We start from the raw sequence: 25,683 nt of genomic DNA on the forward strand, positions 1-25,683 counted from the left end.
GTTAAATAACTAAATTGTTCTTATTTCAACCTGAGGGTTTTACCTTTTTTCCCTGATTCTCTTTTCCATCCCACAGGACAGGGGGAGGTGTGAGCAAGCAGCCACATGGTACTTGGTGGCTGGCTGGGGTTAGACCACAACACCATCTTGAGAGCAGCTGAATTCCTAAATGCCTTACTGAGGCAACTATTGCTGCTTATTAATGAACTGCTTATTGGGCCACATTTCTCTGTTTTAAAACACGGTGTGGATCTCACCCTTTCAAGTGTTTAATCAGCCCAAACAATCTTTGGTGTGGCTACAGCAAGCTCTCTGCAGTAGTTTTTGGGAATTGTTTTTATTTTAAGCAAACATTGGATCCAGCAGTCATAGGAAGGCTGTAAACAAACACGAAACCCCAGACTGGTCTGCAAGTCTGCTTGTCATCTGCTGTTCTCCAGCATTCAGTACACCTTTACTATTTTCTGAGGGAATGTGTGTCTTGAGAGGCCATTTCATACTTAAAGCTCCCAGTCTCTTGCAATGATAGCTCCATATCTGGTAAGCCAATTCCTGCTTTAAGCAGGAGGTTGGACTAAATGATCTCTTGAATTGCTCTGTGATTCCATGAAGTCCCTTATGAGGAAAAGAGTTGACTCAGCCTCTTGAAAACACATAAGCACATAAAAGTCAGCTGTCCTGCTGTCCTGAAGGTATTCCTTCATTCATGCCTGAGATTCCTTCAGCTTCTAGTAAGGTTAACTATGAAATATGTTCTCAGTCCAAGGATCAGAAATCTTGCCTGCACTTTTCCTGATGGGGGTCTGTCCCCTAGGAAGTTGAAAGTACTGAGTTGGTACAGTGCTGAAAGCCATATGTGAGCAGAGATCAAACTGAAGACAGGGCCAATTGTGTTTTGCAGTCTGCAGGATGGGATGTGGATTGATGGTAACAGGCTGTCCTTGAGTAGAAGGGCTTCTCTGGTGTACCTGAGGAACAGGCACTTGAAGATGGAAGGGTGGAACAGAACTTCATGAGAAATGCTCATTAGGTTTGTCTGATGGCAAAGTGTGATGAGTGTCATGGGAAATGCCTCTCTGCAGCATGAGGACTTGTTGCCTCTGTGTCAGTAGCCTGCCTCAGCGACAAATTGCTCTGCTGTTGCTCAAGGATCACCATGGCTGGATGAAAGACATTTTAGAGTTGGCAGATCCGTTTGAAGGAGCATTTATTGTGCCTTAAGAACTTTAGATTCTACTTGGGTCTTTCACTCAGCTGTCCTGGAAATCTAATTAGCCTCTTCTACCCCCTCCTGAAGTGGTCAGTGTAGAAGAGTTCGTGAAGTACCATCTACCCTTCATGGCACAGAAACTTGAGATACAGAAAAGGGTTCTTATCTGGAAGCTGTAGCTCTAACAATGGACCTTTGTTTGCTCAAGAATGTTTTTACTTCTCACCATAAGCCACCACAGAGTAGTGCAGAGGATTAGGTCATTTCCTTCCCTTCTCCTCTTCCTGCAGATTATTTGATTAACATTTCTATTGTATACTCTAAATAGCATGTTCTTGGCTTCAAGCTGCTTCTCCCCCTTTCCCCCCCATAATCTCCTTAAAACACTGTAGTATGACTTTTTATTAACTGTATAACATGGGAACTCCTTGAACAGAGATTACATGTGACGTAACACAATAAGAGATTAATGGGGCTGGTAAGTCAGTAATCTTCCCTTTTTTCTTCTTCCCTCATGCACCTAGGGTTAGGCTTCTGGGAACCCCTTAACAGTGTTAATGCTTTGCAACACATGAAATATTTGGGGTTTTTTGGATATTGTTTGCTTTGCTCAGAGTTCAGCCACTGACTTTGTGGGAAGAAGAGTTAAGGTGGTGTATAGTGCACGTTCAGCATTCAGTATTGAATTTACAAGCCTGCTTCCCCCTTGGGATCATTACAGGTCCTGGTCTTGCACATTTTTGCTCTCTTTTCTCAGTGTTTCCTTTCCTTCAGACTCAGTTCTTATGTACCTGTGTACAGCAATTTCAAGCACTTATCCTGTGCGGGGCTTTTATTCCACTCCCTGCCTGTTCTGCTAAATAAAATTATCAACAGCTGTTGAAAATGTCCACCTTGAAATTTGGCAGTAATACACTGATGAGGTTAACTCCAGGGTGCAGAGCTTGCCATTCAGGCTTCTTGGCAGTGTGGACACCAGAGGCCATAGCAGTAAGACTTGTCTTTTTAGCTGGAACAGCTAGAAGTGTGTTCCTCTTCAAAGCTCATGTTGAATGTCATGTGAAATCACGTAATTGTATCAAACTGTACAGCATCTGCTCGTGAGTCAGATAGAGGAACATGACGATACAGCCCTTTATTTCTTTTAACAAGTTCAAGGAAAGAACCTCCCCTGCAGTTCAGCATCACTTCATGAAGTCAGCAATGATATCTTGGGCTACAGATTCCATTGTTTTAGTCTGGCATGGTATCTCTGCTCCAGGAGAAATCAGATGGCTTGCCTAGCGACAGCACGCTGGAGGCATTTGCTTTCAGTACACAAGACAGAGCATTGGGTCTTGTGTGGAGTGAAAATCATTAAACCCTCCTCCTCATAGAAGTGAGGGACATTGTTGACACAGGAACAGCTGAGTAGAGCATGGCTGTGAGTAAACACAGGCAGGGAAACGAAGTGGTTCAAACTCTGTAGAGTGAGTTTCAGAGGCAGCCACACAGCAGTGTGCCTAGGGGCAAAATAAACCTCAAAAACAACTGCATTAAGGTGGGGCATGGTTAACTATGAAAAGGACATTTTCTGGTGTTGCCTGATAGCAGAAGCCTGTGCTCCAGAATACAGTGGGTCACTAATAGGAAGGCAGGTAGGGCACAGAGAGAAGGATTGTTATCTTCAAGGAGGCTGGGTGGGGCATATCCACCTGCAACTGCTCACTCTGGAGCTTCTTAGGTGGCATAAAGTAATCCACAAGCTTATTAACCTGAACTCTGAACAGCTGGGTCTGTAAAATGAGAAAATAAAGGAGCTCTGGAAACAAATTAGTCTTTGAGTTGTGCTTTTCAGGATGAATGCTTTTGAAACAGTGCAAGTGTTGCAACTTGTGTGAGAAAAGTAATGGAACGTAGAAGTGGTCCTACCAATAACTTATCTCTGCTGTTAAATACCTGAATACAGAGCACCCTTTGTACTCTTGGTGCCATATCTGTGTGTTAAGTGATACTAATGCAGTCCTGATGTGGTTTTCTTTTTTTTTCTTAAAAACAAAATTGCAAAAGCAAACCCTATGCCCTGCTTAAAACAGTATTAAAGCTGTCAGCTTTGTATAGGCCATGACAAAATAGAAAATACTTGAAAGTGATGGGGGAGGTGGGGTTGTGACTCTTCCAACCCAGTAAAAAGTGCTGTTTTAAGGATCTTCATGTTACCAGTGGAAGAACTGGGTTCGTGTGCCAGTAGGGTGAAGCCACTGACTTTTGGCAGGGAGGAGGACTCAACATTAGTCTCAAGATGGGACTTGATGAGTCTCTGGCTTTACTGTTGAGATTGATCCAGAAGGTCCCTATCCCCTCACTTGCATTGGTATAGCAGGTTTACAGCATAAACCCACAGACAGATAAGCAAAATTATTTGGGTTAAAATAGTCGGAGGTTTGTTTATTTTGGTTTTTTCCCTTGGCCCTTTGCCAGTTTAGTAATCTGATAGCTGTGATAATGACCGTACCATCTCAGATCAGCGTTCAGGAGCACGATTTTTTTGATGACTAGAAGAGTGGAAGTGAGGGAGCACCTGTACATTGGTATTTCTCCAGGCACTTTTCAGTGTTCAGCAGCTGTGGCTCAGTCACTTCTGTGGAGCAAAGTGGTATCTTTGTGCTTAGTAATCTATGATAGGAGAAAAAAAAAGTGTCTTTGAGCCTATGTATAGTTTTATTATCCAGAATATCCTGTGGCAAGGTGTTCTGCAGCTGAATTTTTCAGGTAGGTGCCAAGATCCTGTAACAGGACAGCCATACAGTATTAGTTAGGGGAAGATTGGCTGTGGAGGATAGGCTGAGTAGAGAGAAAACAGGTATGCATTCACCTGGTTTTCAGCAGTGAAGCTGCTGTATGTGGAGTTGCAACTTATGCAGTGTTGTGGCATTATGAACAGAAAGCTTGTTTGACAGTTCTTAGATTTAAGGGTTACCCAATGACTATACCGTGAGCTGAACTAGGAAAGAGATCCAGCTGAAAAACAACACAGTGGATATACCAACTTTTAAAAATGTTGACAGATCAGGCCATAAAACTGTGCTTAGAAAGCTGAGGTGGCAAGCCAAGGAGGGAGCAGCAGAAACAGGAGCAACAGTCCCTTGTAGAACTCGGGGGATGCGAAATGTCAGCCTGTGTATTATACATTGCTTGGGCCAGGTTAACCAGGTACACCTTCTTGGCCCACTACAACTGTGATGTAAAACTTAATGTAAAGGTTAAGCTGCTGTGTCATATCATGCTTGCAGCAGCCTTTGAGCATTTGCATGATTGATTGCGAGAGGCAGCGATTTGGAAGCTGTGGTAACTTGATCACCACTTTATGGCTCAGACATTTAAATTATCCCACCCACTGGCTCGATGCAGCGATTTCGATGTTGGTGGAATGAGAAATGAGCTCATAACCTGGTCTGGCACGTGCAGATTTGCCTTTCTAAACGTGCATCCTACAGGAATGAGCTGTTCTAGAATCATTGGCCACAGGTGGTGTCTGCGGGTGTGTGGTGTGTCCAATTCCACGGCGTTAGTGAAAACCGAGGTAGCAACGCCTGAAGAGTTTCTGCTGGTATAACACTGACTGTATTAAGAAATTACTCTTTGTGTGGGAGGTGAGGAAAGCTAGCTGGGCTAATAAATGATGGTTTAAAAAAAAAAAAGAAAAGGTATAGCATGCATGGGTACAGTTATGTAAGAGAAGGAAATAAATCAGTGTTTCTCTGAGAACCTCAACCACAGGGCTGCCAGGCAATTGGGCCGCAGCAGTGTTCTCAGCACACCCTCCGCTTCCTTTTTTCCTTTTCGGGGCGAGGGATGGGTGAATTGATGGAGCGGGAGCAGGATGCCGGCTCTGCCTCCAGCCAATGCTGTGTGGTGCAGCCGTGTTTACCCGGCTTACGCAAGGCAGAGCCAGCCCCTCTTTAGGCAGAAGGCGCTACCCACGGCTGAAGTGAAAGCACTCAGAGCAGAGTCACTCAGTCTGGCAGTTGCCGGAGGTTTAAAGGAGTTGGTGGTTTTCGGCTGGTTTTTAACGAGATCGAAGTGTTGGGGTTTTTTCTTCTCTACTGTGTGGAAATACTGAAAGGACACAAAGATTCCGGTAAGTGCTCTGCATGCCATCGCTTTTCCCTTTTCAGTGTGGTATTGTTTCAGTCTGTCTTCAAAAGCCTCCTCAGTTGCAGTGGTTTTCAGTGATGTGGTGGAAAGGAAATGTGAGAGCGGGCAGTGTGTCTGCAGGCTACCCTTCCACCTCAGAGAGGAAGAGGCATTCAAAGTGCCCGGTGTAATAAATGCTGTTTGCTCGTAGGAAGCACCAGTCACTTCTCATTTTTAGGGTGCAGAGCAAAATGCCTCGAAACTGTCATCATTACCTAAGGGAATTTCTCATGGAGCTGTTAAATATTTGTGTTGTCTTAACTGAAATAGAGGCTTTAAATGTAACTGTAACTCCTGTTTTTGCAAGATGGTGCAGTATGCTATGTGAAAAGGCTTTAATGTAATACAAATACCTATTTAGCAGATACTTTGGTACATGAACTGCCTCATCAGGAAGTCAGAGGCTCATAAAAGCCAAAACTGTAATGTTCAGAAATGTAGAACAAGAAGTCATTGTGGTTTTTTGCAATTACAGGCTTCTCAGCCATATAGTCCAGTACAGGTACATCAGACAGTGAATCTTCCCGGATTCATTCATCAAAGCTGACTTGTGTAACAACCCTCTTAAAAATAAGACGCATCTCTTTTGGTCTAAACTCTTAAGAAGTTTTGCTTTTGTCACTGTCTTGAAATGAAAGTTGGGACTGCTTATTTTTAAGGTAATACTTTGTAATTTGTCTGAAGGCAGTAGAGACGATAATTTTAAAGGTTTCTACCTGCAGAGTTCTCTTTATGAGAACTGTACTTTTGCCACATTGTACCCATATTGAACAAAGTTGGTTTTTTTTTCTTTCTTCCCTGTACTTTGGCAAGGCACTCCCTGAAGGTACAAATAGGTAGTGCTATGGCTAATGAACACCTGATGTTCTCCCAGCAGGGCTCTGTGTAGCATTGTTTTATGGCTTCTTGAGATTATAAATAATCTTCATTTGATAATCTGAGTGAAACAAAATCAAAACTATACCTTTTTTAACGTAGCCCACAGAGTTTGTAGTAACAGCCGAAGTGCAGGTGCAGCCAAAACCTCATGGAGAAAGCTGCAAATTGATCTCCTGAAGTAGCTTTTGTGAGTAACTTTGACAGGTAGTTCAGCTGATGGAGCAAGTCCAGGCTGTAGCATTTGTCCCTCTGCTAAAAGGGAGTGCTGGCGGAAGGGCCATGCCCCGTGTGAGAGCCTGTGCATCGTCACCAGTGTATCCAAAAGCTGATGTGGAGGATAGAGGTGGCAAGGGGGCTTAGACTGCGTGGAAATGTAGCACCGGTGAAGAACTTTCTCAGCTAATTAAGGATAGAGATAATATTGCGGTGACAGCTTTAAAATAGACACCTTGTGCTAAAAGACAAATGTTTTTGGCTTCCCACACGCAGTCTGAATTACATCATTTATAACCCGTAGGAGGCTATCGTGGTTTCCTCAGGGGAGGATCAGCTGTTACTTTTTCATAACTGAAAAAAATGCTGGATTCTTTTGATTTATTTTTTTTTCCCAGGGGAATATTTTCAGGATTGATTTTTGTCAGTCTGTTGGAGTGGATCGTTATTGGTTACATAAATCTTCCAGGTTTAGTACACCCAACCACATTCTCATCTCATCAATGGCAGCTCAGAATAAGAGAACTGAAGTTAGCAGAGGTCTGATTGAAACCAGCCTCCTGTGCTTAGATGGCTTTTTTCCATCTTCTGAACAGGAATGCTATTTTTGAGTACTATCATAAAGTACAGATTTTTGTATAGGGGCCCATAATAGAAGTCCTGTTCTGAAACACTTCCCTTGTTCATTGAGCAAGGTTGCCTGTCCTCATAGCGCTGTTCCTGTCTTTCCTAAAATTGCTGAGAACTGCTCAGACTTGCTTCTGAGGCTGGAACAGAATTTGAAGTAGGATGCTGGATGCCAATTCAACCAAAACTGCTGTTTCTTAGCCTGGAAAAAGTTAGCTGTAGCCTTGGAGCAAAACAGTAGATTTGCTCTTGTGTATCATGTTAATGCCCCTTTGAACATGTCTACACAAAACAGCCCTTTTTGTGTGTGTGTGTGTGTGTGTGTGCTCTGACTCTTGCATGACTTGTTTCCAGGATGACCAACCCACTAATGGCAGATGTCCATGGTAAAAAGATGCTTTCATTCTGTTTATGAGAATGAAAAACTCTTCTACTGAGACTTTACAGATGTTCTCAGGGCACAATAGCAGATAGTTGTTTGCATTGGTTTATGCTTGGTATCCTGTGTCAGGAGAGGATCCTTGCTCATTTCAGACCTTGGCCTTGTTGTCTTATTTTTGATGCTTTCATATCATAAGACACTACTGTGTGTATAGTGGATGGCTAAGCTTATTCTGAGTTATAAAAGAAAAGGTGTACAGTGTAGACTAAGGAAATAATGAGCCATACAGAAGCAGAAGGCTAGACTGATTTTTCCAAACTCTCAAGGCTTATTCTTGGGGGGGGGGGGGGGAAAGGGGGTTTATGCTGAAAAGTTCCCTTTTCTGGAAAGAAAATGAATTATCCTTCCTTAGAAAGGTAGTGTATGGCTACTGATCTAAAGTGATAGTGCAGTTTGAATGCCTGTCAGCTGCATCACCATACCTTCCCTGTGCATCTCTAGTGCAGGATGTGAGCTGTAAACAGAAACTGGCTAATCTCAAAAGTGGAGTATAAAACCTGCTGATCTTAAAATGGCAAGAATGTGTCTGAAGGAAACATGAGCTTGTTTTTAACTAGAAACTGGAAGAAGTATGAAAACTATGGTTGATAAACACATGCTCTTTCACCTAGTGATCACTTCAGTAAAAACTATTTCAATACAAGTTTACAAAAAGATTGATAGGAAAAACAGTGAAAGGGGAATAACTTTCCAGTGGTGATTTAATCATCACGTAGAAGAAAGTGATTTCTCAACCTCAGCTTTCAGAAACATAGTGATGCAAAGGAGCTGATTCCTTGTTGCTCACACCAGTGGAAATCAGTAACAACATTGATATTGTTTGTGAAACCTGACAACCTGGACTTGATGAGAACTCAAACAAGAAGTCAGTCTGCTGGGAATTACTTTTGGACTTGGTAAATCTCAGGAGGATAAGGACAAAATTGTATTTCACTGGTAATGGAGTTACTCAAAATTTATGTCTAACTGGTCAAAAGTGCACCTAAAGGGCATGTTTCAGTTACTTGATAAAATTGTGTTGGACGTCCTAAAATTAACTGTGTTCCTACAATAATTTAGGTTGGGAGGTTGTCTGGTTCAGTCCCTGAACTCAGAGTGGGACTGGACTGTTTTAGATCAGGCTGTTCAGGGCCAGATGCAGCTGAGGTTGATCTCCAAGGATGGAGATCTCACAGCCTCTCTGGATTGTTTCCCCCTCCCCCCCCAATAGCTAATCAGGATTTTCTGGGTTGTAGCTTGTTTGTTGCCTCTTGTTCTGTCACTGCATACCTAGATTCTATTTCATCTGTATCCCCCCTGATTTAACACAGAATTGCTGAGGGAAGAGCTGGATGTGAGAATTGCAAGGATAGTAAATGGAGAACAGCAAATAGCAAATTGTATCAAGATAAAAACAGTAATAAATAAGATGCCTTGTGCTTTATTTCTAAAAGCCAAAAAAATCCAGACTTTAAAATATGTAGATATAGAACGTAAAGAAGATAACGTTATAAAAATGGAGGGGAAAATTCCTGGTTTTGCATCTGAATCAGCATATTTTTATTTTAATGTACTCACTGACAGAGGACTTCTTTCTATACTGTGAAAGTGGTTTTTTATGCAGTATTTTAGAAAAGGGCTAGTCTGGCACTAGCTACAGTTGCTAGCAGCCTATAATGCTTGCTCTGTGTTTAGAAAATGACGGTAATTTATTACAAAGAGACTTTTATTCTAGTATTTTTAGCTCACAGCCGAGTGTTTAATGAATCTCTGCTTGGGCTCATTGAATTTATGTTCTCCCCTCCCCCTGCCCCATTTTAACCATTAAGATGCTGCTGTTCCTGCTGCAATTGCAAAAGCTGTACTTGGTCTACTGAATAGCAAAGTTATTCACAAGGTGCTCTGCCTTCCTGCAAACAAGACCTGAAGACTTGCTGTCAAAGCCACCAAAGCCTGGTTGTATGTGAGTCTCCTGATCAGAAAAGGCAGCTGAGTGGTTGAGGATGGCTGGTAAACTAAAGCTGATAGTTCAAAACCAACCCAAATTCAGCCTGTCCCCCACTGAAAATGATGTGTTCAGTGAAAGTGGGCTCTTAAACTCATGTACTCCGAAGGTCTTTCCAGGGCATAGTCTGGGTTCAGACTGGGGCTTGCATGAGACAGGAGAGACTAGAATTATATGGCTTTTCCTTCTGCTTGAATGTAGTCAGAAATCTGTGGCTTGCTTCCTTCTGTCTTTGCCTTCTGTGACTTTAGTGAGTACTGGAGAACAGGAAGGCTTGTAAGAAACTAGATTTACATTCCTCAAACAAATGCTTTTCTCTGCTTAGTTGTTATCTCTTTCCAGTCTTTCAAAACAGTTTCGCATGATAGTATTGAGCAAGTTGCCCTCAGTGAGCTTTTTCCTGCCTCCAGAGGAGCCAGTGTTAAGAATAAAAAGATGCTACTTGTTCATGACTTCTTTTTGGTCCAGTTTCCTATTTTTGAGACTGAAGGATTTTAACTGGTACCCCTTGTGGTTTTGTGCTAACTGCAAACAGTTGTGCTCGACTCTTAACCGTGCAAGTTGCATTACTCAGAAAATCTTTTCAAATCTGTAGTACAGGACTGTGCACAGGTAGGGGTTTTCAGGCTTTGGCCTCTTCTCTTTGGCAGAAGCAGAGGTCTTGACATGAAAAGTTTGCTGCTGCCAGTTCTGTGATTTGGGAAGAATGTTGGATGAGATGGGATCTTGTAATCGACGCCTTGTTCCTCATCAGCATTGAAGGTGTTTGGAGGAGTTCAGAGCGGTTTGTTGTTCAGAGCCTGCTCCATTGAAGCATCTTCCAGTGATGTTTGGAAATGCTGCTGCAAAAATTGTAACTTGCATGTATTTTGTTCAAGCAGTTGGTTCCTTAGTTGTCACTTCAGGGCCAAGTTGTCTTTTTAACGTATTTAATTAGCCTTTCCTAACACTTTGAGGAAGTCTCCTGTAGTGTTCTAGGAATAAAAACTGATCAGGTTATACTACAAGAGAAGACCCATTATATATATTAGTCGATCCTTCCTCTCAAAAGCATTGCTCCCTGTAACTTCTTTACTCTGATTTAAATGATCCATAAGCCTGCTCTGTTTCAGGAGTGGAAATGTTATCCCATGGCTAGATTAGACTCCTCTCTAGTGGGACAGCACTTGAGTTTTATTTGCAGACAACAAATTTCCCTCGGACTAGTCGTCAGGATCTCATTGGGAGGATATACTTGATCTTTGTTATTTCTGTGAACAAGAAAAGGTTTCCTTTTGGGTACCAGGCAGATCACACTGGGTGAGAAGTAGTGCGTATGTTGGGCTGATTATTTTTTTTCAGGAGTGCTGAATTTTGTATGTGCTTGAGTTGAAGTAATCTGGAGGTGTTAGTAGTTGTGAAAGTGGTGTGTGCAGCTCATAAAGGTTCTGAGATGTATTTTTAAAAAAATCAGTGTTCTAACATTCAAGCCAGGCTTTTGAAAATGGATGAGCAAGCTGTGTTTTTAGTGATAGCTCCAGACTTCTCTCGAACCTTCCTTGAATCTAATAAGAAGTGGGTTTCCATCATATGTACAAAGTAAACTTGGCTGGATTTCTTTAAGTGTAAAACAAAAGAAAATGTTTTAAGGAGGAGCTGAGTGTTAGACATTGGGCACTTTTCCTTATACTAAGATTTTCTGTATAATTTCTTGTATTGCTGAAGTCTATCCCTGAGCACTGTTGACCCTGTTTATCATTTTTTTTGAGTTATCTCTTAAGAGGAGGTTACTGGCCATTTGCTCAGGTAACGCTTTAGAGTCTCCTTTAGCTGTCCATGTGTTATTTTAATGAGACTCGGAAGCTGATTCACACTGGGAGATGTATTTTTTAGCTCTCTGTGAAACTGTTCATTTGGATAAACAGAGGAAGAGGAGAAGCTACACCAAACCTGTTCTTGTATTAATAGCTAAAGTTATTTTTAATGCTTGCCTTCCCACCTTCTCTGAGTGAAAGGATTTTAGCACTTTATCAAACACTGCAATGTTGGGGTTATACTATTTAAATCTTTGGTTACTGTGTCATGGTATTTACTAGTTCTATGCTATTTCCTAATAGGCAGTGCTCCAGATTTCGTAGCAGTATTTCTTGTGAGTTCTTAAATGTCAATGCAAAGGACAACCGTTGACCAAGATGAAATTAGTTTTATGTGGGGAAGACTGAATTGCAGGGGAGAGCCTGCTGAGGAGATCAATATTCAAGTAGAAAATAGGTTAATCATGTGGGAAGGAGATGAAAACATGAGTTGTTTTTAAGATGATAATCATACAAGCAACTATAATGTGAGATTTTAAAATAAAACAAGAAATGCTGAAGTTGATAGTAAAAATACTTCATAGAAAATATATCCTTATTTTTACATACAGGTAAAGCATGAAGATTTATCCTCACTTCTTGAGAAGGGGAAATACTTCAGACAGGAGATGTGGCTAGAGAACTGAGCACTACAGAACAATAAGATCAATACAGTTCAGTACTGTCAGTAAACCAGCCCTGAGGTGTCTTTGTAGGCACATGGTTTCAGAGAATTGCTGGTGTGGTGCTCCAAGGTGGGGTGTGATGTCAGGGGGCAAGGAGGACTCTAGAAGACATGAACATGAAAACTGTGAACAGTTGATGTTGTGGGGCTCCTCTTATCAAATGGGGCAATCCCCACTTCGATGTGTTGCGATTACTGGCGAGATAAAGGCTTAAAGGTCTCGTTTTCATATGATAAGTTTGCTTTAAATTCTTTATCTTAGAATTTTAAATGCAAACCCTACAGCAGTAAGTACCTTCACAATCCCAGTGGAGTTACTGCTAAACTCGGATCAGCAATCTAGAAATGCCTTGGAGCAAACTCTACTGCTTTGCTCCCTCCTGTGCTGCTGCTGCTGTTCCTGTGGGACAGATGGGGGACTCTTGCATCAGTATAAGGCACTTTCAGCACCAGCAAAGTGATGGGTCCCAAAGGTTTGAACCAGGACAGCTGCCCAGTGAAAATGCACAGTGCTTCCTATGCAACAAAAATATATTGGTGTAAGTGTCGCGTAGATGGGGCACAGACACTTCATGGGAATGTTGTGCCGGTCAGGTTTATTGCAGTGCACTTGCACATATGGCAGTGGGTCAGGATACAGCTGTGATAATGTTACACATGTGCTAGCCACAGAAACAGTCTGCAGTTAACTTGTGTCAAGCACTATGAAATCTGCAGTACTCGTACTTGAAAACAAAGGAGAAAAGATTTGGAAAATAATGCGAAATTAAAGGAGGAATCCTCCTGGTTGTGTTCTGCAGGCATCGCAGCAAACATCTGTAGAACAGTGAGACGTCTTTGTATTTGTGTGAAGCCCTCACAAGTATGTGGAATTGCATGAAGGAGCAAACTGAGTTCTTAGGGAGCACTGTGAGTGGATTGCAGGTGGCAATCAATATGTCCATGCTGGATGAGAAGTTGGTAGATTGAGAACACATGTTGAAGGCCAAGCTTCTCAGTGAAGGAGCAAAGAGGACTGGGAGAGGGCGTAGAGATAAGGTCAGTAGTGGGATCTTTGCATCAGCTTCTGAACAAATACGAGCAAGGTGTCAAGCACTGCCACGTCCTTTTCTCTGTTCTTACGACATAAGTTGGTGGTAGATAGAATCTGCATGATGATGTCTTTTTGCTAATAACTATGGTCTAGTTAAGGTAGAAGAAAATGAAGATACAGCACTGTAGTTGTGATCAAAGTTGATGACAGGATTCAAGAAATGCTGTGTGTGTCAAAAAGTATATTTGCACGGAAGGCAGGATGTTAACCATCAGTACTAAAAAAGATGAGTAACTTTTTGAGTTGGTGTGAAAACTTACCTGGAAGGAAGGGAATGTTCTTATTTCTATTAAAGCTTCAAACAGGCTGGCATCAGCTTTATTCTTTATCGACCAAGTGCTCAGCTGGGCAGGCTTTCTCTAGAGGAAGGTCAGAGATGTGCTGGATAGGTCAGGAGTGTCTGGAAATGCTCCTAATGAGAAGCTGCAAAATATAATAGTATGAACTGTTCCTCAAAGCAGAAATCTGAGGGAAAAAATGCACTTCAAGACTGTTTTCATTAAGAACTATGTGGAATTCCCTCAGGAAATTTCCTTTAAACATGTTTATATGACTTCTGTCTCTTGGTTAAACATGAGATCATGTTGCACACCCTACACTTGTATGGTAGACTCAATATCAAATTGTCAAACAACTTCCTTCTGTCTGCAAATCCAGAAGCTTCTTGGAAAGCTCTGAATCAGACACTTTCCATGAAAGCTTCTACCTCTGGCTAATGGACTGGTCTTGCTTTGTAATTTTTTTTCTTTACATTTAGTGCTTATCTGGCTCTACTTCTTAATTGCTGAACAAAATATAGTAAATGAAGCTATGTACCATTTATTCTAAAAGCTAGCAGGAAGGAAAAGCGGTGTGGGTATTTCAAGGCCATAGTGGAATTTTCTGAGTGCACTTTTTTGTGACCTGCTAGTTCTTCAAGGCAATTCAACCTTAATTCATGTGGGTTTATATAAATGTTTTTTTAAATTATTTCAGCCCAAACCAAAATATGGAAAACACAAAATATTGTACCTACTGTACCAGATAGGCATGCAAGTTTGTGTAATTGATGGATTTGAGTACTTTCTCTGACACTTAAATTTGTTTTTGTTTTTCCAGGAAATAATGAAAAAAGTGTGCCACAACTCTTGATCAGAGACCTGAAATTTGAGAAGAAGTCATTAGCTAAGCTCATGTTTTCTCCTGATCAAGAAAATCATCCATCAAAAGCACCAGTCAAATATGGTGAATTGATTGTATTAGGGTAAGTGTTTGAGTGTGAAAGTCTGAGGGTTTTCTCATGGGTTACATTGGAGTCTTGGAGGACAGCGTATCTAAGGGGTTTATTTCAATCAAAATTCTCTAAAATACTGTCTCTCCACCAGGGTTGGTGAATATTTAGAATGTTTCATTTACAGCATGAACACACCATTTATAGGTAAAGCCCCAGAAAGGCAGATAATCTTCCTTGGTTTCATGTTTGGGACCCAAGACTCACTGGCTTGTCGGTAGCAGATTTGAGATTCAGCTGGGTTGCATTCCTTGCCCTACAAGCTTCGTGTGTCTGTGCTGTGATTCTGTGGGCATGTTTCAATATATTGTGTTCATCGATTCTGGGATTTAAGTGTGATTAATTAAAAATCTGTGATCAGTAACACTGTAGTAATTAAGGATACTTTGTGCTTAGAATGAAAGGTCTTGTGGGCCTGTATCTCATGAGGAGCTAAGCAATACAGGAAGATGGACTGTTCTTGTTCTGTGCTTTTTGGTAGGTACAATGGGTCTCTCCCAAATGGAGATAGAGGAAGAAGAAAAAGTAGGTTTGCTTTATTTAAAAGACCCAAGGCAAATGGGGTGAAACCTAGCACTGTGCACATTGCCTGTACCCCTCAAGCAGCAAAGGTAAGCTCCATTTCTCTAGTTAAGTCTGATTTCTCCTAGTGCTGTAATAAAGAGCTCCATCAAGTCAGAGCTGTTATGAAACAGTGTAAAAAGTATGAAGTTCTGGCTGTGAAAAGAATGGTTCATATTTATCCAAGGTTTTTTGGTACCTGTCAGGGTTGGCAAGAAACAGTTCAGCAAGGCAGATTTGGTGCCTAGTCCTTGCTGTGGCTAGAAAGAAAAATAATTATTTTTGAAACATGAATGTTCCGGGCACAGGCTGGTCGTGTAAAACTTTGTATTTTGTTTTCCTTCCAAACTCACTACAGACATCTGTTCTAGACTTTGTGGTTTTGCACTCACCCGTGCTTTAGGGCTAACTTTGCTTCACTAAAGCTGAATTTTAAATGATTCTTTACCAAAGCTCCATGTGCATTTGCTGCTCCATACAATGGGTAGGAGTTCCCCAGGGATGGGGCCACGTGGGTTTTGCAGGACGTGGTTCATAGAGCTTATAATCAGTAGCAATAAAGAAGCACTAAAGGAGGGGCTTAGGTCCTGATATTGAATTGTTTGTCATGTCAAAACTACATTATAGCTAAGGTATTAACCATGCAATATTTCTGTATTGTGGCTATTCAAGTGTGTGTGCAATTATGTTCAAAAATTAATTGAGCATTTCTACTAAAACAATGGAATTTGAGGAGGTTTGGTGGTTGGTTAGAAATTGCCAGTGACAAGATCAGGCCCTTAAACAAATACTGCAGTGTTGAGTGTTTGACTCTCTGAATACCTTGATACATAAAAATATGGATCCCGAAATTCAGGAAATTGCCATGAAGTTTTCTGAAATCAAAAAGCATTTTTCTAACCCAAGTTCTTTTAGTAGAATTACATTCATAGGAGATCTGTGAAAAGAACACTTATTTTTGCAAAGTCTTCATGGTCTTCAAGTGCTGTTTAGATGCACTTCTGAATAGTCTTTGCTCAGTTCCTACTAGGGAGTTGCCGAATGAACATTCAGACTAACAAACTGAAACCTAGATTACTTTGCTACAACTTCTGCAACCTGTGCTGAGTTGCTCCATTTTACCCTATTTACCACCACTTTTTAGTCTATATATGTTATCAGTCATCACTGATTTTAGTATGAGCTTGGGTCCTGTTTTTAGAATGAAGTCCCTAAGTTTCAGTCCTCACTTTGCTGTTGGACAGGTTGAGGCTGAGATGGCCACGAAGGTGTTACATTCAGTTTTAGCCTTTGCATTTGGTTGTTTTGTTCTTTTGTGTTAAGGCCAGCATTGCCTTAGCACAAAACATGACTAATAATATGCCCTGGTTAAGTGTATTTTGTTGCAGCACGTGGTGAAGAGACCAGTTTGGTCTGTTGCTGAATCAGTCCTGCAGCTTTTTTTTAATAGTCAGGACAGGGTTTTGTGAAGTTTAACTACAGGTATGTTACTAACAACCATCTGCAATAATTAGCAGAATAGGAGCCTGATTTTTTTATATAGATATAGATGTATATGTAGTCTACTTTGTTGCTGTATATTGAAGAGTCATTGTGCACTGGTTCAATAATATTTGGCATTTTTCCGTAGGCAATAAGTAATAAGGACCAACACAGCATATCTTACACTTTGTCTCGGGCCCAGACAGTAGTGGTTGAATATACACATGACAGCAACACAGATATGTTCCAGGTATGTGAAGTAAACATGTAAGTGTGTTCTCACTTCTGGTGGGCTTCTAACAAGGCATCCTCTCTGCAGGCTTTTTTCCCTCAGACCTAAAAGTTCACATGTGTCAAGTTTCTACATTTTACTCTTCAGAACAATTTAATTCTGTTTGTTCCCAAGGCCATCCTATGAACAAGACTGTGTCTGTGCATCTCTCTTAGACTTGGGCAAAGGTGAAAGCTGGGGGGGGGGGTGTGACTAATGCACAGGATTATGGTTTTGCCTTTGATTGCTGGTTGGCAAGTCCCGTAACCTGTCTCCTAGTCCCTCTCTGCTAAATGAAGAATAAAGTGCACTGTACTCTTTAAGCACTTGGAACTTTGCTTCTGGAATTTACAAAGGGATTTGGGATCAGCTAGTTGGAGACAGGGTAGAAGAAATACAGTGTGGAAACACAGGAAAGCTTCTAGCACAACTAATATGAAAAATACCCTGAACTTCTTTAAGCAAACCCAGAAATGTCTAAAGTGCTGGGAGGTGTGGAGAGAGGAGCCTCAGTGCTGACACTGGCAGTTCAGAGCAACTTTGCTGCAGTTCCTGTGTGTCTGAGAAGGGACCACAAACACATTTGCAGCTGTGGTGTGCACTCATATCTTATAATTGTTTCCTGTTTTTCTCAAAAGGAAGGGTTTTGTTTTGTTTTTGTTTTTTTTTAATGTGTGCTTTGTTCTTTCTGATTCCCAGACTGATCTTGCATTGATTTCCCCCCCCCCGCCCCCCGTTACTGTCACTAATTTATGGCAAGGAGTTTTGCTGTCACAGCATTTAGCTGTGACGCCACTGCAAGATCTAAGGAGGTGGGAGGTGTTGGGAAGTGGTGGAGGAAGCTGCTCTGCAACTGCAAATACTTACAACAGAGCAAAAGGACTGTAATGAACTCACTGCAGCATAAGCTATTGTTTGTGTGAGTGTTCTCTCTTCAGGCATGCTGTGGCATGTGTGCTGCTCTGAAATTGCCCCTGGCAATCCCCATGTACTGATGGGTTATCCTGCCTAAGAAGCAATAGAAAAATACATTCTGACAAAGCAGTTTTGGTCTCATGAAAGCTCTCCAGCCTTCACCAAAAAAAGCACATCAAGCTTTTGGGTTGTCCTGCTCAGCAGTTAATCAGTCCTAATATAACCAGCTATTTTCACGGAGCCTGAGAGCTTTGGCAGTGAGTGAGTAGTAGTGTATAAGAGCTTTAAACCCAGCTATGTGAATGTTTGGGAGAGGGATATTACTTCTCTTCTTACTTTGTAAAGAAAAGGACAAGGTGAGTTGACTGGAAAAGCAGCGATGCCTGTGCAGTTCTATCAAACTCAGTACAGTTGTGTGGGACTGCAAAACTCTCTGAAAAGAAACCAGCTTCCAGAAAAATCTGATTATTGTCAGATGTTGAATTCTTGTGTTCTGTGAGTGTTTTCATAACCCCTCTCTACCACAAGCACCTTGTACCTGGTCTTTAACAAAAGTTTTGCTGCTTCTCAGTGCCCCACCAGAGCTGAAGAGACAGCTCACATTATCTAATTTTCCTACATCTACACCTCCACTAGTCTGGCATTGTTCAGACTATTGCAGGCATGCAAAGTGACTGAATGTCACTTTTCTTCCCTCTAACTGCTGTTTCCTGGCCGTTTGGTGCTGCTGCAGCTCGTCCACCTGACCCAAGTGTAACCTTTCTGATGAGAAGGCCTTCAGTGGGAAATCATCTCAGAATTTACTTAATTACATCATTTTACTTCCCCTTCCTTTAGTTGGCCATACCCAGCTTTCAAAATAACTGTGATCACTTGAAGGCAGAATAATTCATTAATTCGGATTAGGCTTTAGATGGGTGGAGGGGAATGCTTTAAACTATAACATCATGATTTTTATATTATCACAAGTGCTTCGAATTTGAATATTCCCAGACCCAAAGACAAACTTCTGACCGTTTGTTTTTTTTTTTTTTAATGTCTTTCCAGATCGGTCGGTCAACGGAGAGCCCTATAGACTTTGTAGTAACAGATACAGTTCCTGGAAGTCAGAGTAATTCAGATACACAGTCTGTGCAGAGCACTATATCAAGGTTTGCCTGCAGAATCATATGTGAACGTAACCCTCCTTTCACAGCAAGAATATATGCTGCAGGATTTGACTCCTCGAAAAACATTTTTCTTGGGGTAAGGAGACTTTTTTTTCTCCCCCAGAAGTTCAGTTCAGGCTTATTTTGAAATTAATTCATAGCTCTGCTTCAGACAAATTAAAGTTCTCATTGATGTAATTTGTTCTAGGAGAAAGCTGCGAAGTGGAAGACATCAGATGGGCAAATGGATGGACTAACAACGAATGGGGTTCTTGTTATGCATCCTCGTAATGGATTCACAGAGGACTCCAAGCCAGGGGTGTGGAGAGAGATCTCTGTGTGTGGGAATGTGTTCAGCCTCCGTGAAACCAGATCGGCTCAGCAGAGGGGAAAAATGGTGAGAGCAGTGACCAGTGTTTTATGCAACCTGTTCAAAATGGATACAGCCATAAGTGGTAAAGTTTGGGCATAGAGCTGGAATCTGCTGTATTTCAGTGTAGTTGTCACCTCTGCAGTTAGTTACACTGACTTCTGTGTGTCTTGTCTTCATACACAAAGATATCTTGCTCAACCTGAATTACTGAGTTTATCTGCAAACTAGTACTTCATTGCACATCTAGACTGCTCTTGTACTATGTACTTCTGCAAACTGTCCTAGTCCTGTGCACATTTTAAAGAGTATTTTTCTGATTCTACCTCTTGAGTGTATGCTTTGAAGGTTTTCCCACTTCTCCTTTTTTATAGAATAATAAAGAATAATTATGATTTTGTTGGATATTAATTCCCACCTTTGCATTCTGAGTTTTCCCCTTCCTCTTGTATACAAAGCTTTGGTGATATTTCAGGAGATAATTGGTTTTGGGATCTCTCAGCAAAAAGAAATGCTACACTGAACACTTTCAGTGAAGTATTTATCTTGGAGCACTAACAGGTGACTTTCTGAAGGAAGGGAAGGCCATGTGTAAAGGTGTGTTTGAAGTAAACAGTCTAAAATATGATGGAGGACTAGAGAAGGCTTGTGCCATTCCTCAATTGAAGTAGCATAGTTGGGAGTGCTTGAGGTAGGGATGGGGTTGAGAGAAGTTGAGATTGGAGAGGAACTTTTCATGACTTAACGCGGTCTATTTTAATGCACACACCGATTTCTTAAGATGTTGGGGTGGAAGTTCTTTTCAGAAAAAAAAAAAAAAAAGAGGGGAGAGAGAAGCTGATACTGGGCTCTCCATGGGCATCTTGTATAGACAGTCAGGAACTGCTCGAAACTTTGTCTGGATCTGTATTACGGAAGTGCACGATGTTCCTCTTCAGGCACCCTCAGGTGACACCTCTCTTTGTCTCTGTCCGCCACAAGGTTGAGAACGAAACGAACCAGCTCCAGGATGGGTCTCTGATCGACCTGTGCGGGGCGACGCTGCTGTGGCGCACGGCGGAGGGGCTGTCCCGCACCCCCACCGTCAAGCACCTGGAGGCCCTGCGGCAGGAGATCAACGCAGCCAGGCCCCAGTGCCCCGTGGGCTTCAACACCTTGGCCTTCCCCAGCATGAAGAGGAAAGATGTTGTAGACGAAAAGCAGCCGTGGGTGTACCTGAACTGTGGCCACGTGCACGGCTACCACAACTGGGGAAACAAGGAGGAGAGGGACGGCAAGGACCGCGAGTGCCCCATGTGCCGCTCCGTCGGCCCCTACGTGCCGCTGTGGCTCGGGTGCGAGGCGGGGTTTTATGTGGACGCCGGACCTCCGACTCACGCGTTCAGCCCGTGCGGACACGTGTGCTCGGAAAAGACAACTGCATATTGGTCCCAAATCCCTCTCCCTCACGGTACTCACACCTTCCACGCAGCCTGTCCCTTCTGTGCCCATCAGCTGGCTGGTGAGCAGGGCTACATCAGACTCATTTTCCAAGGACCTCTTGACTAACACAGGTGTTACCAAGGACTGCAGTAAACTGATAAGCTAAGCGATTCTGATTTTTAAACCAACTCTTTTTTCATATTCTCTGGGCTTTGCTGGTTTGCATTAAGATGAAGAATTTTTGGTGTTTTTTTTTTTTTTGTTACAACAGCTAAATCCCTCTCTGTTGAGAAAAGTCTGGAAATAGAAGAAATTGGGGGGAGAAGGGGGAGAACTCCTGCTTTTTTTAGTTAATAACTACTTCTGAAGAGGTGAAGGAAGTGTTGTAAGAGTGAACTTCGATGCCTTCCGTTTAATGGTTTTGAATCACATGCCCACAAGTGTTTGAAAGTTGTTTCATTCTTTTTGTATATGGAGGGTAAAAAGTTCAAAGAACATTAGTTTACAGCTTGGATGCAAACATTGTAAAATATAACATGTATATTAACTCTTTTCTATTTATCTTTATTATTGAACATATGTAGAATGTTTAGAGAGTAGCATGGTCATAGTGTGTTACATCTGGCAGTTGGATGTGTAGAGTAGTTCTGGATGGAGAAGAACGTGAGATGGAAATGGTAGAAAAATCTTTTAATCTAAAATAATGAGTTCTTAGAATAGTTAAAATGCTTTTTAAACAAAGCTAATGCAAATTATGATGGCATAAAGTTGTACTTTAACCGTGTCGAAAGGTAGCGAAGAAGGACTTCTTAAAATGTCTTTTTGGTAGGACTGTACTCAAGATCTGGCTATGAGGAGAATATTTACCAGACTCTTTGAATATGCAACTTAGTCTAGATTAAGGATTTTTTTCTCCCTTCATGCTAACACTTCTTTATTTAGCATTAGTGACATTTGTGAGGGTTTTTCCAATTTTAAAATGAACAGACCTGAAAGATGAGGCTTGTTCTGTTCCTTGCTGTTTGGGGTGGGGGTGAGGGGAGAGGCAGAGGCACTCGGGCACAAGTGTGGGGAGTAACTTGTGACTTGGCCACATCCCAGCTTGGGAGGGGTTTGTCAGGTGGATGCTCTGCCTTCCACCCTCAGACTGGTACGTGGGGGCTTTTACCATGTGCAGATGCTCATCGAGGCCATAGCTGGAACACAGGTGGAGCCTGGTACCCAGGGGATGTGTGCCCATGTCCCAGCATCCTTGGGCAGCTGGTCACAATTGTCTGTTGTCGGAGGGAGCCGGGGCTGGGCTGGGCTCAGACCCCTCAGCATGGGATGCTGTGCTTGGGCTCTGGTTAACTGGTCTCTCTCTGCTTTCCTCTCTCTCCCCTTCCATTCCCTCCATATCCACCAGAAAAGACCAGTGCACTACATGCAGCTTTGCTGCTGACCCACTGTGCTTCAAGGCAAACACACAACCTGACCTTTTTAGGGTTGATTTGAGCTTTTTCGGCCAGCTTCGTACTTTTTTTTTTTTCCAAAATATGTACTGTATAATTAATTGACAGTAGCAAATTTCTGTACTTTATAGCATAGCTTTCATTTTTCTTTTGAAGCTGTTCTAAAATTTTCTTGGTTTAAAGAGACCTGTGTTGCTTAGATGTCATAAATTACTTACTTTGACTGTCAATTATTTCTCCATTTTTAAAAAGAAATTATATATATTGTTTGGTTCACTCAGGAAATGCATGTGTCAGGAAACCTGTACTATAACTTCAGTTAGCTGTCATGTACAAGTAACTGTTGTTACTCCCTTTCCATAGAAATATAACTGATTTTGACATTTTCCAGATTATATGCATTAAGTAATGAAACTTATGCAGCAAGAAATCCCTGTATTGTAGTTGTTCTAATCATCTTATTCAAACTATAGTATACTGTAGTTTTAATTTTTATTTGCAAATTAATTTATTCAAACTACATGAGTAAACACTTTTCAAAAATAGAAATTTGGGATTGTCTGTGGCTTTGTTTCCAAGAGATGGGGATGGCCCTTCTTTTGTCACCTAAGGTGTCTGTACTGTGCATGTGGGTTAAGAGCACAGAAAAGCAGCAGCTGTAAAGACTTTGCACATTTTCCTGGTCATGGCTTTGAATGGTTCCTGTCAGATGTGACCTCTTAACATATTTTATATTTAGCTGTGTGTTAACAAAGGTGAGAGTGTTGTTAAAAAGACACAGTTAAATGATATCTTCCCTGAGTAAGTTAAAAATACTGAAATGTGAGCAAAACCTGAAGTAAATGTCTGGGCTCTTCTAAAGTGATAAGAACTCTTGATTCCATCTTCCACAAAATCTGGTTGACACTTCCGTGGCCCTGATCTTGTTGACTATGGGAACATGAAAAATCAGAAAAGGACATGATGAAAGCTGCAAAGCAGTGTGAGTAACATAGAGCTGAACTGTGGGCACAGACCGAGCAGGGGGATGGCAGGAGGAGTGTGGAGAGCGATGTACTCACCCTGTGTTGGAGGCACAGCTGGAGGCTGGTGTGGAGCCAGTGGTGCCGTTGGGTAGAGGCACATCGGACTGCAGAGGGGAAGAAGAAAGGTCCACGCCCAACATGCAGCCATCCTTAAGCCTCTGCCCTCTTTAAGATGATACATTCTGCTTTCACTGTACTTTCCTATGCCACCCTCACCCCCCCAAAAAGAGACTCCCCATACAAAGGTGTCAGAGCACAACTGGCTGTGTCTCTGGGGAGTGTTAGGCTAAGATCAGTCTTCAGAGTCTGCCCCATGCTCTCTGCCTCTGCATACTTCTCTTGACCCAAGCTGGGCTTGTTAATCCCATTTTTAAAAGGGCAGAACACGGGCATTCAAATGCTTGATATGGGGAGATCCCACTGTCAAAAGCAGGATAGCAAAGGTTGAGTAGTTGAGGAGCAAGTTCCATCACTAATAGCAGCAGCTCTGACTGGGGTTCCCTGTTTGAGGTCTGCCAGGCTTCTGTTCTTGTTTGGAACAATAGTCCTCTGTAAAAGGTAAAATGAATATCAGATTAAAAGTAAAATGATCCCTTAGACTCAACCAGCTGACTGAAGCACTCTGAACTTTAAGGCCATTGCTTCTGAACAAATTTTGGAGCTGGGCGAGGTGCAGGAGGCGGCACCGTGCTGGCTTTGAGACAAACCACAGCTCCATTTGTGACAGCCTCAATCAGCCTCTTGCACCTGCAAAAACCAGCCCCAGGTGGGGTCTGTGGCCTTCACCTGGTTTTAAAGGTTTGCTCAACTGGCAGAAGCATTGGTGATGCAAACAGCAGATGGGACAGGACTGTTCCCTGGGAGAGCACTGCCATTAGGAGGAATTGATAAGGGAGTGCATGTGAAAATGAGGTTAGGTGTAGGTGCTTCTCCAGCCTTAAAGTTTGTTGAAGTGCTGCAGAAGTGCTTCTGGAAATCAGCAGCCAGTGTTCTGCAGCTGGTTTGTGCATGGCTGCTCTGTCCTGCGCAGTGAGATGTGATTTAATTAACTTAATTTGCTCTTCAGCTGTAAGAAATTGCATGGATTGAACAGTGGTAGGAGGCAGCAGCTTGGCACAGCAGCTGGCTAACAAAGGCTTTTTGTTGTTTTGGGGGGTTTGTTTGGTTTTTTTTTCCCCCAAAGCAGCAGTGGGGCAGCTCAGTGTGTTGGCTGGCAGCAGGGCAGGAGCTGATGGGGAGGTTCCTGGGGTCTTTTCCCTGGATGGGCAGCCTGGCACTAACAGAGCGCTCCGGTTCCTTGGCCAACCCAGCCATTGGATTGGAGCAGTCCCACATGCACCTGTGGGACCTGTGGCTCTGAGCTGTTTGGTGCAGGCTGTGGATGAGGTGGTCTAATCCCATCTGTGCTAGGCTTGTTACACCTGCAAGAATGAGCCTGGTCTCCTGGAAGGTTTGACACCATGATGAAGTCACCTCAGGAGACTCCTGTGTTTGAAGGTGCTTTGCAAATCTCATAATGATCCTGCCGTGCCGTGCTTGATCGCTTTCTGAAGTGACACTTTCCAGGCTCCATTCTAAAAATACATTTCCAGTTTTGCAATATAAATCTATCATCATGACTACAGCTACTTGCATGCTGTCTTTCAGCCTGGATCAGGCCTGGTTGCTGTTGGATTAGACCACATTTCCTGGTTCTAGTCTTGGCTCATCCCTTTTCTGTAAAAATGCTGGCAAAGCTCGTCTATTTTTAATCGTAGCACTTGGCTTTAACCAAGGGCTGTGATCATCCTAGAAATGCAGTTTCTAAGGCTCCTTTGTGGCTGCAGGAGATCACTCAAACAAGTGCTGTTGTGCATCCTGTAAAGAAGATCTGGAAAAGCATCTCTGCAGGAGCTGTGATGGTTCCTGTGACGTAGGTCAGGGGTTCTCTGGCAAGTGTGGCCTTTGCAGGGGCAGCAGCAGACCTTGCCCCTTCCCAGGTGCTGCTTCCAGGGCAGCAGCAAGAGCAGAGGACCCTGTTTTCTCACAGAGAACAGCACTACGTCGCTGTGCTGTTGGGAGCAGTATCCCATGGAAACGTAGCTGGTGACGCAAGCTGAGCTGGGGAAACACTGATGGGTGCGCAAGGAACAGCCGCCTCCTTCAGCTGTGCTGGGTGCTACTGGTTGTTGCTCTGATCTGGTCCCATGTCCTGTCCTGAAAGCAAAAAGGGGGCAGATTTGAAGAGCAGAAAAAATGGGCTGTTACTCCTTCAAGCCTAAGGTGCCTCTGTGAGAGCAGCCATCCCAAACACAGCCTGCAGTGGGGCTGGTGGCTTTGGACGTGCCTGGGCATCAGTGCAGCGTTAGGGAATGGCATTAGCTGTAAGCCCCAGTGCCTGAATCTTCATGTTCTTGCCTTGGACCCCCTGTGAGCTGCTGCCCATCCTCCTGCCTTCCATCCTTGGCAGATGCACTCCATTATGCAGCCACAAGGAGCAAGGAGCTGCAGAAGCAGGTCCTGTTCACCTTGCCTGGCACAAGCCTGTGTGGGATCAGGTAAGGCATCGCCTGGGGCTGTGTTTCCCAAGGCTGAGCTCAAGGGAGGATGAGTAACCAGAGGCAAAGTGCCAGCTCTGGCAGTCAGGA

The 25,683-nt window shown here is 42.7% G+C and overlaps 1 protein-coding gene across 3 annotated transcripts in view; it reads left to right on the forward strand.

Annotated features, from left to right (window-relative positions):
- Positions 1 to 22,580, forward strand: part of PELI1 (pellino E3 ubiquitin protein ligase 1) — a 43,228-nt gene extending 20,648 nt beyond the window's left edge. For 2 of the 3 annotated variants that reach the window (XM_027711818.2, XM_039381119.1), the window contains exons 2-7: positions 14,240 to 14,384; positions 14,893 to 15,022; positions 16,603 to 16,704; positions 18,688 to 18,885; positions 18,997 to 19,185; positions 20,140 to 22,580. In XM_027711818.2, coding sequence (XP_027567619.1) covers positions 14,314 to 14,384; positions 14,893 to 15,022; positions 16,603 to 16,704; positions 18,688 to 18,885; positions 18,997 to 19,185; positions 20,140 to 20,706 — 1,257 coding nt within the window. In that variant the 5' untranslated portion in view covers positions 14,240 to 14,313 and the 3' untranslated portion in view covers positions 20,707 to 22,580. Of the gene's footprint in view, positions 1 to 5,079; positions 5,331 to 14,239; positions 14,385 to 14,892; positions 15,023 to 16,602; positions 16,705 to 18,687; positions 18,886 to 18,996; positions 19,186 to 20,139 lie in introns of those variants that run through there. The other variant, XM_027711895.2, reaches the window with a different exon arrangement.
- Positions 22,581 to 25,683: the final 3,103 nt, after the last annotated feature.

Source organism: Pipra filicauda, unplaced genomic scaffold (assembly GCF_003945595.2).
Source record: "Pipra filicauda isolate LSUMZ 115617 unplaced genomic scaffold, ASM394559v2 scaffold109_size3271384_pilon, whole genome shotgun sequence".
Classification (NCBI taxonomy): domain Eukaryota; kingdom Metazoa; phylum Chordata; class Aves; order Passeriformes; family Pipridae; genus Pipra; species Pipra filicauda.